Below are 16,342 nucleotides of genomic sequence, written 5' to 3'. Positions count from 1 at the left end.
ATTTCCAACCTTTTAAAATAATTCTGTGCTTCTGTATTTCTTTGTCAGGAAAGTTAACATGAGCTTAGTTTTTGAGTGAGTGTTCATAGGCATCTTGAGCAGATTTATTATACAACTGAGTTTACTTTTTTCCTTTTGGGGGCAGTCCTGTATTTTAGTTTTAACAAAATTTTTAGTGTTTCATTTAAATATCGTACAACAGGTCTGGGTATTTTAATTTTATTAGTATGTTTGTGAGATAAAATGAACATTTATGATCATCTTTCCTTTTCTCGTATATTTAAAAAATATTTAAAATTTTAAAATGTGGTGTTACCAAAAAAAGCATGTAATGTTACAAATAACCACTTCTGGTGTGGTTAAGTTTTTCCATCTGGGTAATATTGTAGTGGAATAGGGGGAGCAATGGGCTGGGATATCTTGACCTCAGTCCTCTCCCCTTTAAAGGATGTGGTTGAGTTAGAAAGAGTGGTTTATCAGAATCACCTATTTGTTGGAATGGAGATTCCTTTACTCTCCTATCTTCACTTACCCAGCCCATCAGACAGTGATTCAGTGGGTCTGGAGTGGGGCCTAGGAACTTGCAAGATGATTTTGCTGCAAGTGGTCTGAAAATCATGTTTTAAGAAATATTGAGGGAAATGATACACAAAATCCCTTCCACCTACACTATTCTATGATAGAAAGAATTTTTTCTGACTTACCAAACTTTTGCTCATCTCCCGTAAGTCCGTAAGTTGGTATGTGCTATTTTGTCCAGAATTACTATTGATTCGTAGATCTGAAATTTTAAAAGTGCCTTGATAATACTCCATTTTCTGGCCTGTGATGAAAAGGAAAAGCAGGAAATTAAGTGGTTTGGGCATAAATTTCAGGATCTAAGGCCCAACTATAATGAGGCTAATATAAAGTCTTGAATACATTGCTGGGATTACTTCTAATTTAGTTTCATAAAATATATAAGAAAAATAATGATTAATGTTTTGTGTAAGTAATAGTAGCTGGTATTTGTTGAGTGCTTACTATGTGCCAAGCACTGTTCTGGGTACTTGACATGTGTTAACTCATTTGATCCTCACGCCAGTTTTCTAAGATTGGCATCACCTCCATTTCACAGATGAGGAAAGTGAGGCACAGAGCATTAAGTAACTTGCTGTGTGCTATACAACTAGCGAGTGGTCTATCCAAGCTTAAACCCAGACGGTGTGGCTCTAGAGCTGGAACATTTCATTACTATATTGCCCCTTGCTGAGGTGAAATGTATACCAACTTATACTCTACTGGAAGTAGAGGTAAATGAACATCCTTGTAAATTTTGGTTTGTAATGTGAGAGCCGGGCACACTAAGAAAGACACAAAAAGAAAGGCAGGGAAAAATTTTCTGAGGTTGGAGGTGAGAAAAGTAACAGGGATGAATCAATCAGATCTCTGCTTGGCTATCAGGAAAGGTAAGAAAACAACAGTGGTGACTCCTGAGGAATCTTAGGAGTATGACCCTGGGGAGCAAGAAAACTACAAAGATTTAAAGATAGAGAATGGAGCAAGCACAAAGTAACCTCTGTCCTTAGGGAGCATGGCTCAGGGAGGACACACTGGTTTTCCGAGCAAAGGACCTTGGAAAGAAATTGGGGATCTGAGGATGGCACATCTCCTACGTGGGACATCTCTGGACTCTGTAGTGCTTTTTTGGTCTCCTGATTACTTATCGATTTAATCCATATTGTTATCAAACCTTATTCTCATAGTAAAGGTGCTTTCATGCAGTCAAATGAACTGACCTGAGAAACTTTGCCATTGGCGCAAACTGCAGATGGGGTTGTCATATGGGGCCCAGAACTATGTTCTCAAGCCCTTTAAAGCCCCTAATAGAGTCTTCACTCCCCCATCAAGTCTGAGGAAGGTGACAACAGATAAGACCATTCAAGTAAGCAGACTGAGCTAGTTGTTTTATCATACACATCTGTGTGAGAGTGACATTGTGGAGATTTGTCAAAAAATGTAAATGACTTACATTCTGCAAAAAAGAAAGATGTAATATAAAAAGAATTCTGAAGTGCATTTTTGTGTGATTACAAGTATGTCAGAAATGAAAAAGTAATCTCTGAATATTGCTTTGGAAAGAAGAAGATTTTTCTCTAAAAATAAGTAATAATATTGTGTCGTACTTATAGTTTACGAATCATTTCTAAATTCATTATTTTATTGGACAAGTGCTTTTCTTTTGCCCTAGAAATGTTAGTGGACAGAAAATGATGAATAAGAGAGCCGATTTTAATAACTAGTTTCTCATAGTTTTTCACTTGAATATACAATGAATTATTAGAGTTGTTTATTATGATTACTAATAAATTTCAGACAATTACTATTTTTGATCTTTTGTGTAGATTATCAAAGAATACTAGTTTGTGAGCTCCAAGGAGATGAGAAATTTGTCTGCGTTGCTTAATGCTGTATCTTGAGTACCCAGAAAATCACTCACACATAATAGGTCTCAGTAATTATTTGTTGATGAAAAGATTGAGTAAATAAAAAAATTCTGAATGTGGCCATTTACTAGTAAAAGTACAAGTTTTTTTGGGGTGAACTTACATTTACGTATATGCAAAGGAATATTTACCAAAAAAAAATGAAATCAAACTGAGTGAAATCTATAATTTTACTTACCAGAGACTAAGAAATGAGCCAGAAGACCGATGGCCACTGCTGTGACTGTCAGTAATAACATGAGAAGGGTGATCATCCATGGTTTTAAACCTCTGCTTCGGTTGCCAAATCCTGCTGCTCTACAAAAAGGAAAACTCACCAGTTACTCTCACATTGTAACTGTTACAGGCTTTCTGGGTCTCCATGGATAGGTGCAAGTTGCTTTAGCCTACATTTCCTAGCAAGAATACATTTGCCTTCAATTTTGGTCAACGTCATCTTGGCATGAGGGAAGGTGTTAAAAAGATCAGAATCTGGGAATGCTCCTGGCTTCTACTTCCGGAGTCATTAGGTGGCTCTCTGTAGTGGCCAGTCCTGACTCTTAGCAGTGTGGTCCAAAGCAGCACCTGTGCTTGGAAAAGGATCATTCCTTTCTCCAACTCTTTTGAACAAAATCTTTTTACCTGTCTATCCTTTCAGAGTTTACAAAGTGATTTCAAATCTTATTTACTTTTTAACTTTTATTTTTAACTCTTTATTCTGAAAATTTTCAGACACATAGAAATTTAGAAAGAATAGTATCATAGAAAACCTCTATATTCATCATATCATTTTATCAATTGTTAACATTTTTGCTGTTTGCTATGTTCGTTTTTTGCTGCTATATTTTAATGTAAATTAAGACATCACGAACTTTCACCAAATCATTATTATAAACACTTTTTATATTGTTACATATATATACTTTTATATATGTTGGATATTTCCAACATAACTACAATACCATAACACTCCTAAAAAATTAACAATGTTTCTCGAATATCTTCAAATGCCCAATCCATCTTCAAATTTCCTCTATTGTCCCTATTATGTTTCCAGATGGTTTGTACAAACCAGGATATAATCAAGGACCACATAGTACCTTGGCTATGTCTTTTAAGTCTCTTTTAATCTAAGAGCTCTGCTTCCTTTTTAACTTTTAATGATATTGACTTGTTGAAGCGATCAAGCCAGTTGTCCTTTAGAATGTCCCACCTACTGGACTTGTCTGAATGCTTTCTCATGATATGATTTAGCTTGTTCTTCTATCATCGGAGTAACTAATATTCCTCATTTCTTGTAAGCTTAAATTTAGATCTAAAGGCTTAATTAGATTTTGGTTAAATTCATTTGACAAGATTACTTCAGAAGTGATGCTGTATATTTTATATTGTGTAACCTCAGAATTAGAGGAAATTTCCACAATTTAGGAGGAAAAAATAACTCTTTATTTTGTTCTAGCACCTTATGATTGACAGTTGTGCTAATCACATAGTATCAAGTATTTGTTTGCATGGATATTAACCTATACCTAACTATGAGCTCCTCAATGGACAGGACAAGTCTTGTTCATCTTTTTGTCATTAAGACCTAACAAGGTGCCTGGTACAGAGTAGGAATTTTATAAATCCATGAGAATCAGGCAGGTGTTATACCAACTTTGTATATGAAATAACAGAACTGAGAGAGACGATATCTGATTTGTTAGAGTCAAGTGGCTTAAAAGGGCCCAGTCTTCCAGCTCATCTTCTAGTGCTCCTCCTCTACGACTTGCCGTTGTAGTCAACTTTACTTATCTCTTTCATTAGAATTTATATTTTCAAGTGTGCATTGATAAGCCAAATTTTGGGAGGGGGCAGAAGATATTTTTCATATTTCCTTCGTAAGATTCAGTGCAATACTTTGCACTAAGTAGGCTTTTAATAAATATTGATTGATTTACAAAAAGTTTTTCTTTTGAATATAAAAGTATTTATATAATTTGTATATAAATTTCATATATATAAAAATATTTTACATAAAAGATAAAAACTGTTTGGATCTCAATAGTTAAAAAGATGATACTTTTGGCATAATAATACATTTAACCAGTAAACCTACTGGAACCTGAGAGACCTGAATTCTGTTGGATATGGAAAAGATTGACAATGTGTGCACTGACTGATTAAAAAGAATCTAGACAACTGGCTGTGGAAAGGCAGTATGTCCTCTGATGGACAAGAGCTAAGGTGCCAGAATATAACAACAAACAAAAGCTCCGTGGGGTATGACCTTACTTAGCCTCTGAAGTGGCTTAAAACCTAAATTCAGACATGAAGAACTTAGACACTATTCAGTATAATTTAATGCATTTTTCAGATGAGGAAACTGAGGCCCAGAGTTAATTAAGTTATATTGGAGAACCAAGATAACAGAAGTAAGCGTCATCTCAAACTCATGTCTCCTAACTTCTAGGAAACTATTTTTTCTCAGCACCAGACTGCCTCTCCATTGATTGCATTTTAATTCTTAAATAGATTTATTATTTATATGTTCATCTATTCACTCATTCATTCTTCATTTATTTGGCCATTCTTTTTCTCAGAAAATCTTGTCAGTATGTCTCTAAGTCATCGAAAAACAAAAAAGGACCCAAGGAGAAAGGCTTAAACTCAAGGAGGTTTACGAGCTTAGAAATCTAGCTCCCCATGGGAGCACAGTTCCTCCTAGTAGGTCAAATGGAGAAAGTATGAGATAGGAAGATCACATCCCCACGAGCAAGATGCACACAAACTCACACTGTTACGGACTAAACTGGGGGACTCTAAGCAGAAGAGCAGTTCAATACCCATTGCCATACTGCTTCAAGTGCTTGGCCGTCACGCCCACAAATCCCATACAAGGAGTTGTGAGCATGGGGGGGGGGGGGGGGAAATGGTGACCAACAAACAGGGGTGATAAGTTGTCAGAATGTTTCTTCTTTTGAGAAAACCTTTGGGGAATGTGACAGCTGCACAATGCCAAATTACAAAAGCTGCAAGAGCCAGAGGTTAAAGCTGCAGCTGCTTAATCTTTATATGAATAAACTTTCAACTTAGTATCAACTCTTATGAATATGAACAAGCAAGGTATAAAAGCAACTATGCATCATCAACTTCCTGGAGAGGTTCTGCTAGAGATTTGCGTAATATCACTTCAGATTTGAAGAGAAATATACTTAGTAAAGCCTTTGGAATCTAGCCTGTTTGTAAGTAGAGATGTGCCATTGTGCTCATGCATTTTTTCCCCCTGCTTTACTTGTAAAACAAACACTGGTGTATTAACTTTCTTTTGATGCTTAACAAATTTAGCATCTTAAAGCAACACTCATTTATTAGCTCACAGTTCTGTTGGTGGCATGGCTGAGTTCTTTGCTCAGGATCTCACAGAATTGAAATCAAGGTGTCTGTTGGGGCTGCTATCTCATCTGACTTTTATGATCCTCTTCCATGCTCGCTTAGGTTTGAGGCAGAGCTCAGTTCCTTGAAGCTGAACTGGGGTCCCTGTTCTCATGCTGCCTGTCAGTCAGAGGCCTCTCTTAGCTCCTAGATGCCACCCACACTCTTTACGATGTGGCCCACTCCATCTTCAAAGCTAGCCATGGAGCATCTCTTTCTCATCAAATCTCTCACATTCTGAATCTGTCTCTCCAGGTGGAGCCTAGTCCTTTTTTAAGGTGTCACCTGATTAGGTTAGGCCCAACAAGGTTAATCTCCCTATCTTAAGGTCAACAAATTTGAGACTTCAATCATATCTTCAAAATCCCCTCACAGCAGCACCTACTTTAGTGTTTGAATAAGTGTGAGAAGGAATGTGTACACCAGGGGATGGGATCTTCAAGGCCATCTTAGAATTTTATCACAACTGAAAATATTTTGACTTTCATAAAAATGCACAGAAATCTATAGCTTTCAAAGAAAGCATGTGAAATTTTAAATCTTCTCTAATTTTTGTGGAGGTGGTGGAGAACTATTTCATTAAAAGGGAATTCTATGTTAAGCACACAATTAGAAGACTAAGGGGTATTTTATTAAGGTAATAATTTGGGGGACTATAAAGTGAACTTTTGGGAATTACAATGGGAAGAAAGCTAGAAGTAATCCCTGATGGTGACCTAATTGGCACTCTGCATTCCTTTACGGAAAGGGCAAGTACAAATGATACTTATTCAGAGTAACGCAACCTGTAAGCTGCGTAAAATCCGATTTATCATATCCATTGCATCCTCATTATTTGATTTTTTCAGTGTTTAGAGGGGAGTATTCAGGCATGATTTTTCCAAAGATGTTGTCAGTGAAAACATGGTGATAATTTGAAAATTTTTAGACTTTGCTTTTTGCAGTCTCATGGACTGAGAGATGCACACCTTGAAGACTATATAGAACAGTATAAATTGTTAGGGATCAGAGTCGGGATATTCATTTCCTCAGTAACCAAGCTCTAAGCTGATGACTTTTGTATACGTGAGTTCAAAGATGACCTGGGTTAGCAAAACATCATGGACCCCTAACTCTACGTGGATCATCCTTTTCCTAGAAAGGACTTCCCTGAAGGCAGTAACTTTAGCTCGTTCCACAGTCCACATCAAGCCCTTTTTCATTTTATCTGCAAGCTCCAAATCTTTCCTTTTTCAGGATTATTTTTCTTATCATTATATAAGTATAGATAACAGGATTATTCTACAAATTATCAATTTACAGACAGGTTATGTTCCCATAAATCTTCGTAAAGACACATTTTTGACGTTTAAAATATACTATCTGATTTAAAAAGAAATTATTGGTTAGCTTCCCAGACCAACCTACAAGTCTACTTAACTCCTAATGTAACTGAACAAATGTGCTAAATGCACTAAATTCCTGGGAGCCGTTTGATGCAGAAAACTTTGTTCCTCTTTTCCTAGCCAGTACCCATCACTGGAGGAAAGTTCTTATAGAACCAAAGTGCCAAACTCTCCTTCCACCGATGAAAATCCTCATTCCCTCTGAGCCACTGAACTCAGTCATTTGTTACAGAAAAGCAGCCTTTTGTGATGATTTAATATACTCTGATATGTGAATATCTGTCTGAATATTCTGTGACTATTTTAGAATGACCAGTTGATACACAAAGTGATAGGAACAAGAGCTACTATTTAGAAGTGCTGACTGTGTAGGAATTGTTGATATATTGTCACATTTCACCCTCCAAATACTCTTGGCAGTTGAATTATTTATCTTCATTTTACAGGTGAATAACTGCTCTATTCATGCAGGAATGCAGAAGCCCATTTTTTTCTGCGATATCAAACTTCCTTTTGAGAGTGATGTTTTTTCCTTTTTCAGAACAGGCTTCCTCTTAAAAAAAAAAAAAAAAAAAGAACAGCCTTCCTATTAACCCAAATGAATAATGTGTGGAATTTCAAGCAGCTTAAAAGACAAGTAAAGAGTTTTAGGAAGTGAGAATAGAGGTTGTTTTACTCATCAGAGAGGCCACCGATCTTCACTGTGGTTAAATCTTGAATTTGTTTTTGCTTCTACATATTTTTCCTTTCCACTGGCTTTAAATTCTCATGAACCTTCAAAAAGTTAGGATTCCCTTCTCTCCCTACAGATGCTCCCGTAATAGTGACCGGGTCCTCTGGAGGGGAGGCGGCAGGAGGAGGGCTGTGAAGCAGGTGGGTGTGAGGAAAATTAATGATTGTATATGGTGTTGTCTGTAAAGTCTGAGGGCTTTTATTTAATTTGACACTTTTTTCCATGCTGCCACATGTTCCATGTATGTTTTAATTCTTGAGATCTTATGTGTACTCACATCTTCTGACCCCAAAGTGTGCAAGATCTTGAAGATAGGGAATAAGTCACATAACATTGAGGCATTTGTCAAGATGTGCTCCCAGGTAGTGGGGCAAAGGGAAGCTATCCGTATTCAACTAGATTTGGAAAAAAATGAGTTAAATAAAGTTAAATAGGATCCTCATTCCCAGAAGTCTAGAGCCTTTAATGGTTTCAAATGGGGGTAAATGTGAGAAGCATTTCTGTTTTAGTTTTGTGTTTATCCTGTTTACTGATATAACCCTGGTGGCAAATATACCACCTGGCTCTAAGTAGATACTTGAATACTCTTTGTTGAATTGGATTGAAGTAAAAGTTCTCCAAAAATTTTTTTTTAAACCACCATATCTACTAATACCTCGTGGGATTCTGATGTTCCACAGAGGACAGTTTTGAAAACATGGCTCTAGATGTATTTACACCACTGTGGTGCTCCATGGAATGCCTCCTTGTCAGGAGGTTAAAAAAAAGAAAAAGAAACAAAGAAAATTTCTGATATTCCTTCTGTATCTAACACCAAGATATGGGTGAGGATGAGGGCTGGGGCAAAGAGAGAGGTACCGCTCTCTCTTGAATAATACCACTGTGAGTCCGGACGAAAGAAAAATGTCTGTGAAAAGTGGTGAAGACATTCAGGCTGAGCTGAGTTCAGAGGACTCAGAGAAGAAAAATCAGTACCCCAGAAAAGACAGCGCTCCACTTCTTCTACTATTTAGGGAAATGCCTTCACCCTAGTCCCAGCGATGGAAATTGGGCAAACTGGCAAAAAAGGGAGTGTAACTGGGAATTTTGAGGTTAGAAGAGGAAAATGTGAACTAAGAGGGATTGGAAACACCTTTCCTGGATTCCCCATAGATGTACTTCACCCCCACGGAGGGATACCCCCAGCCCCTGACACTTCCTGACAGGGACAAAGTTACTCACTAATCACTTCTGGCCTGCTAGGATGGATTTACTCCAAATTCTTGCAGCCTTTTCTTTCCTCTAGCATCTACCCAAGCTTAATGAGTGTAATTAATTTCATATTCTTGTCCCTTCTAAGTCTCCTTGTCTTTTTCAGTAAAAGGGCCTTCCCATCCCATGTTCTGAGATATAACTGGCATTAAACTCTCTCTCACCTTCAGATATCAGCAAAGTATGGACTTTTCTTATGCTAGCTTATTGCTGCAAAACCTTTCTTAAATGGTGTTGAACTTCAGCTCTGGATTAGGGATAGAGCACAATCACGTGTTAGTTTAAATTAAAGCGACATGATTGAACTGACTTCTAATTGGGAGTGGTACAGCATTAATGATAGGAGCCCAATCTCTGGAGCCAGACCACCAGAGTTCAAGTCCTAACCCTGCACTTGCTATGAATATTTTGGGGTTAATATAGGGTTAATAATGTGAGGCAAGGCATTTGACCCTTTTATGTTTTAGTTTCCCCTCTTGTAAAATGGAAATAATATTAACACATACTTCATAGGATTTATATGAAGATTAAGTGCATTAATTCATGTAAAGTGACCAGCACATAGTAAATATTACATAAATGTGAGCCATTATCACTATTTTTGTTCTTCTTCTTATTACACATTGATAGAAATCAGCCATGCTGATAAGTGGTCATTTTAGTAAAAGGATATTTATGGTAGGTAATTTTGGTATGAGTAGCATTTTGGATTTTAGGATCATCTTGGAGTTGGCCCTACAGGAGGAGCTTAGATAGATAGGGTATTAGGAAATACCTAGCGTATTTATTTATTTTATTTTGAGGAAGATTAGCCTTGAGCTAACTGCTGCCAAGCCTCCTCTTTTTGCTGAGGAAGACTGGCCCTGAGCTAACATCCATGCCCGTCTTCCTCTACTTTATATGTGGGACGCCTACCACAGCATGGCTTTTGCCAAGCAGTGCCATGTCCGCACCGAGGATCTGAACCGGCAATCCCCGGGCTGCCGAAGCGGAATGTGCGCACTTAACCGCTGCGCCACTGGGCCAGCCCCACCTAGCATATTTTTAATGCAATATTAATCAACAGAAACATGTCTCCCATTGTAGATCAGAGTGACACAATAACATAGAGATGCTGTTTTACAAGTACAATATTAATAAAGGCATAAGGGATTAAGTAACAAAACAGAAACTTATTACAGAATGTTCTACCTTGCTAGAAAAGATAGAAACCAATCAAATGTTGTTATGTAGTTTGTGTGTGTGTGTTTTGGCTTAGTCCTAACATGTTTTTGGCACAAGGTACAGTCCCACCTATTAAAGTTTGTAAACTATGTATCGGATTGGAGGTTAAGGCCCAGGCTGGCATGATATGCATTTATGAAAAATGAATTGTTTGTATTCAAATGCATGGGTCAGAGCCTTGTACATAAAAAATATGGCCCAACAAATTACCTTTAATAATTGACCAAATATTATAATATTTTTTATTCCTCTTTTGTCATTTCATTTGTCTGTCCATTCAACTATCCATCCATCTGTCCATCTATCCACCTATTTTTCTTTTTTACAAACTTTTATTGAGTCTTTATTATATTTTAGGCATCATGCTGGGCTTAGGGAGGCAAGGATGAATAAGACATGGTTTCTTCCCTCATGCAATGCATGGTACAACCTATAATGCTTTTGTCTCAAACTGAGCCATGTGATTGAAAATAATGAAGTATTGTAAACTACTTTTCTGTAAATATTTAAAGTAGCAACAAGTAACAAATTTCCATTAAGGTAACAAAAATGAGAATTAAGGATATAGAAAAATAGAAAAAAACATATATATGTGTATTGGTCTCTGTCCCAGTTCCTGGCACAGAGCTCTTAAAACCCCTGTAATTTCCCAAGTGATAAGAGCATCTTTTGTTCTAATATTTGGTCTTTGACCAATTCCTGACATAGAGCTCCTAAATTCCTTGGAATTTTCTAGGTGATAGAGGTGTCTTTTTTTTTTCCAATGAGGTAACTCTTGGAGGATCCTGAATAGCTTCAAGATGGAGGCTAGTCATCAGAAAGACCAACTTATGATGAAAAGCTTGGAATTTTCAGCTCCACCTTCTCTCCTCTGGGAGGGGGAGAGGGGCTAGAGATTGAGTTAAAAATCGATTATGCCTATATGAAGTCTCTGTAAAAATTCCAATAGTATGGGGTTTGGGGAGATTCTTGGTTGGGGTACACATCTACGTATTGGGAGAGTGGCACACCCCAACTCCATGAGGACAGACTTTCCTACACTTGAGACCCTTCTGGACCTCTGTATGTTGTCTCTTTATTTGGCTATTTATTCATGTCCTTTAATATCTTTTGTAATAAACTGGTAATCTAGTAGGTAAACTGTCCCTGATTTCTGTGAGCTGCTCTAGCAAATTAATCAAACTTGAGGAGGAGATTGTGGGAACCTCTGATTTATAGCCAGTGAGTCAGAAGCACAGGTAACAACGTGGACTTGCAGTGAGCATCTGAAGTGGGAGGAGAGGCAGTCTTATGAGACTGAGCCTTTAACCTGTAGGGTCTGTGCTAACTCTGGCTAGTGTTAGAACTGAATTGAATTGTAGGACAGCCAACTGGTGTGGGAAAACTGGTTAGGGAAAAAACCCCACACAGCTGGTGTCAGAGGTGTTGTGACAGTGTTAGCAGTGTGCTAGTAAGGGAAAACACAGAGTTTTTCCAAGGTGAAGGTTTTTAAAAAAATTTCCGTAAGTCTTCACTTGCCTGGACAGATCTTCTCTAGGCATCCTAGTGTTGCAGATATGCCCTAGCTTTTATGGTCAGAAGACTTTGGCAACAGTCTCTGCTTGTAGCTCTTTCACATGTATCTTGAGAAACTAATGAAACTTCTCTGAATTCAGTTTTGCCACCTGTAAAATGGTGATAAGAAACACTACCCAGAGATGTGAAGTAATGAAGTCAGGAAATAGAGGACTCTAGCGCATATCAAATTCCTTCTCTGGGTCAGGAGTTTTCATATGGGTTATCTCATGTAATGATTGCCACAGCTTGGTGGGGTAGGTCTTATCATCTCTATTTCACTAATGAGGAAACCAAAGATCAGAGATGAAAGGCAGCACAGCTTACAGAGTGAAGGGAAGAGAAGACCTTGTCTGACTTCAAAGCTGTCTCTTTTGTAACCAGGCCACTCTGATAAGGAATGTGAAAGCCTTTAATAGTTTTCTACTCAGACCTACAACTACAATATGCAACTATGTACTGGGGGGCTTTGGGGAGAAGAAGAAGAAAAAAGATTGGCAACAGATGTTAGCTCAGGTGCCAATATTTAAAAAAAAAAATAGTATACTATTCAAATGTTGCTTATAATATTTTTGCATCCCCACTGGATCAATTTCTTGTCATTGCCTAAGATATTTCTAAAGAACAACTATGAATATTTTGGGGTTAATATGGTGTGTATAGCTTGAGTATAAAGCTCAATAACTCTATGATCAGGGGCAACTTTCTTTTTCTGTAAAATGAGGTAATAATATCTAATTCATATGAGGATCATAAAGAATAAATGAGATAATGTATCAAAAATGATCTATGTTTTTAAAATAGATAACAAATGGTAGATGTTGTAATAATTATGAAAAAACTACCACCACTGTGGATTCATATACTTATCATAAATCCCTATCATCTCAGTTTCCAAATATTTTATATACATATCCACTAGCCTCACTATCTTATCTACAAGTACATTATTTTCTACATACCAGACAATTGGAAGAGAGAGAAAGCAAAACAAAGAAGAGGATGCTGTAAACTAGCCTTTAAATCTTAATGGTATGAATACATATTTTAATTTAATTCATCTCACTGAATGACTAGCACTATGAATCTTTTTCTCAAATTTTAAATTAAAATACAAAAAACTATTTTCTCTTGAAAATTACCAAAAAGAAGGAAAAACAGAATATCTTAATATTGAAACTCTAACTCCAGACTGCCTCAAATCCCAACTCATTAACCTGTGATGTAGGGCTAGTTACTTTTTTACCTATAAAATGGAGATAATAATAGTACCTAACCATAGGCTCGCTGTGAGGATTAAATGAGCTAAGACAATGTAGTGCATGTGTGGCACATAGTAAGCACTATGAGTTTACTGAAAACTGACCAAACAGCAAAATTTAATTGATAATTTATACAAAGTTTAGTGATCAGTAAGTAACATGGAGGTTTTACTTTGCTATTTTGACTCTGAAGGTATATTATTTGAATATATTAGAGAACGGACTTGGCAAATTAACAAGTTGATTGAAATTAGTATTCAAAATAAAATTAAAATGTAAAACATGAATGCTTGAAATGACTTTCCCAGGAATATCTTTTGCTCTAAAGGATGATAATGGAGAGAAGGAATCTAATTTTTGCATTTGTAAAGAGCTATAAGAAGAAAGAGCCTGTTATCCTGGGAACAGGAGAACAATCGCAAATGACAAAGCCTTTCGATATTTTATCTTTTGTAAGAGAAGTAATTGAGATATTATGTGAGTGAATCACCCACTTAACAAATTTATAAGAGTATGGATATTGCAAATGCAGATGGATAGTCACAGCAAAGTCAGAACACTAAAGACTATCTCTGAAATGTAGAGAGGAGGGTCACAAAATCCATAGAGAAGAGATCCAAGGTTCAATAAGGCAGAAACAGCAAGGATATGAATCACATGTATTTTGACAAGACTTCCACGTTGTGTTTCTTGTTAATAGAGAGGTAAGAATGGTGAGCATGACTGCGGAACATATTGTAGAATTAGTGTAGGTGAGACATAGGGAGTCATAGTAATTATTAAGCATTTGCTTTGCCTCAATCCTTAAACCTGCCTGTTAGTGTGACCGGCAATCTTCAGCAAATCCTCCAAATCCTAAATTAAGGTTCCGTGAATTTATCTTAAGGAAACTATAACATTCAGTGTTTCCCACTGTCCCCTTTCTTTACCAACAAGTGTCATGGATATCCTGAACAGTTGCACTGAACCCCAACATTACTCCTATAATTTACTTTCCTTAGATTGAAAACATTCCTATAAACACATAGATATTCTTTAGAAAAGAGGAGTTTTGGTGTCTATAATCATGAGACTTGATATTTTTAAAAGCATAATTTTGGGACTGTGAAATATGAAAGGTTGGAACTACTGCTTTACAATATCATAGTTTCCATAAACATGGAATATGTGTTTTTAAATTCAGTTAGTTTTAATAAATAAGCAAAACGGTAATTCTAGACATTTACATTTGTTTACTCATTCATTTGTCCAACAAATATTTATGGAGTGCCAATGATGTGTGAAGCTTTGTAGACCCTGCCTAAGGATCTCAGAGACCCTTTGACAATTACTATGTGCTTGCTAAAGGACTGATACAAATGTGTATTTCGTTAGTGGGAAAGGAAGCCCAGTGAAGTTCACTGACTTGGTGGCTGATCTAGTGTCAAATTCTCATCTCTGAAAGTCCCCAGGTAGAATACTTGCCATCTAGAGAGGCTGCAAGAGTTCAGGAAGACTGGACTTAAGAAGTGCATTGCAGCTCTCTGATTCTGGCATCATACAGTTCTGTAGACCCAGAGAAGTCGCTTAACTTCTGTTTCCCTTAGATTCCTCACTTTAAAATGGGAGTTAAAGATTCTTTTTCTAATTTTCTTACAAGGATGTTCTGACTATTAAATGAAATAACGTATGTAAAAATGTTTTGAAAATGGCATAAATCTAAGCAATGGTGAAGGATTATTGTCATCATGGATGTTTAAAATCACTATTTTAATTGTATATAAAGTTCTGTCAAGGAATCTTATTTTTTCCTTTCCTTTGCCTGTAGCAAACCCCATTTGGAAAAAAAAAAAACTTGAAATAACTCATAGTTTTCTTTTTGCTTTAATATTTAATAGGGAAATTTTTAGAGAGCAGACCTGTTTTCCACAATCTGGATCCCCTGTTTCCTTTCTGCTCCCATGGAGTCTTGAGATTTCTATGATGAAGGCAGGCGTTTCTGCAGCTGTTGACCTCCCAATCTGCATTAGTTCCCAGGGACTGACTATCGGGACAAGGGAAATCAGCTAAAGGGAAAGTGCTGTAGAAGCTAAATTTAGTCAGATTGCTGAAAGGAGGCTTTTCTGAAAACAAACAAACTCCTGTCCTGTATCTGTGCCTCTCCCATCTGAATCAAGTAGGACACAATGTAATATAGGTTTTCATTAACTTCTAAAATCCCAGCTGTTGAATTTGGCAACATGAAATAATGCTAACAATGATTTTTAATGCAAAAATATTGATTTCAAATACAGTGATTAATTAATCCAGCTGCTATAATAATTCCAGAACTCTCACAAGATCCAGTGCAGACGGAATCCATTGAGGACACCTCACAGGCAGTCCTCCCACGTGCTGGGAACCCAGGCAGTAGAGCAAACAAGCCATTTACAAAACAAAACTGAACTTACCGATACATCATCTTCGGAGGAAGAACGTGATCTTGGAGATCTGCACCTGCTGAGCTCGCCTTCCTAATCAACTACGTGACATCTCTAGGGATGCTAGAGGTCTGCAGCTGGAAGACATAAGGAAACAAATTACAAGGAGTTGAGCTGAAACTAGTCCGACAAGTCTGAACAGAAATGCCTCAACCCAGAGAATAGCTTGAAGAAAACAGCCCAGAGACAGCACAGTCCCAACAAGAAAGCAATATTGTTTTTGATATTGACTAATTTTGTTAAAGAAGAAACTGGTTGCAAGGATTTGAATGAGGAATACCTTAGGGATGTACTAGAATTATGAGTTTAAAGATTATTGGTAGGTGTACAAATGTATTAAAGAAACCTTCACATAAAAACTCTCAATAAAAACAATCAATCAGATATTCCTAAAACCTAGATTCATAATATAACTCAAAAAATACTCTTTAAATTTTTTTGAACAACAACTATCTCCATGTATCACAGGGGTATAATGAATTTATTGATACATAATCATTTTTCCTTTAAAAAATACTTCTGAAAGTACATACAAAAAAATTTGTATCAAACCAGATTTTTCCCAAAATGACTTAATGTAATAAATGTATATTTT

The 16,342-nt window shown here is 36.7% G+C and overlaps 1 protein-coding gene across 1 annotated transcript in view; it reads right to left on the bottom strand.

Moving 5' to 3' along the window:
• The window catches only part of LOC103552784 (transmembrane serine protease 11A), a 50,030-nt gene extending 34,127 nt beyond the window's left edge, over nt 1–15,903 (bottom strand). Inside the window, exons 1-3 of the mRNA XM_070612800.1 lie at nt 15,718–15,903; nt 2,665–2,783; nt 705–823 (exon numbers count right to left, since the gene is read on the bottom strand). Of these exons, the coding sequence (XP_070468901.1) occupies nt 705–823; nt 2,665–2,783; nt 15,718–15,728 (249 nt within the window). The 5' untranslated portion in view covers nt 15,729–15,903. The remainder of the gene's footprint in view (nt 1–704; nt 824–2,664; nt 2,784–15,717) is intronic.
• Nucleotides 15,904–16,342: the final 439 nt, after the last annotated feature.

Source organism: Equus przewalskii, chromosome 3 (assembly GCF_037783145.1).
Source record: "Equus przewalskii isolate Varuska chromosome 3, EquPr2, whole genome shotgun sequence".
Classification (NCBI taxonomy): Eukaryota; Metazoa; Chordata; class Mammalia; order Perissodactyla; family Equidae; genus Equus; species Equus przewalskii.
The sequence above is the reverse complement of the archived record's forward strand: the minus strand, read 5'-3'. Positions and strand labels throughout refer to the sequence as shown.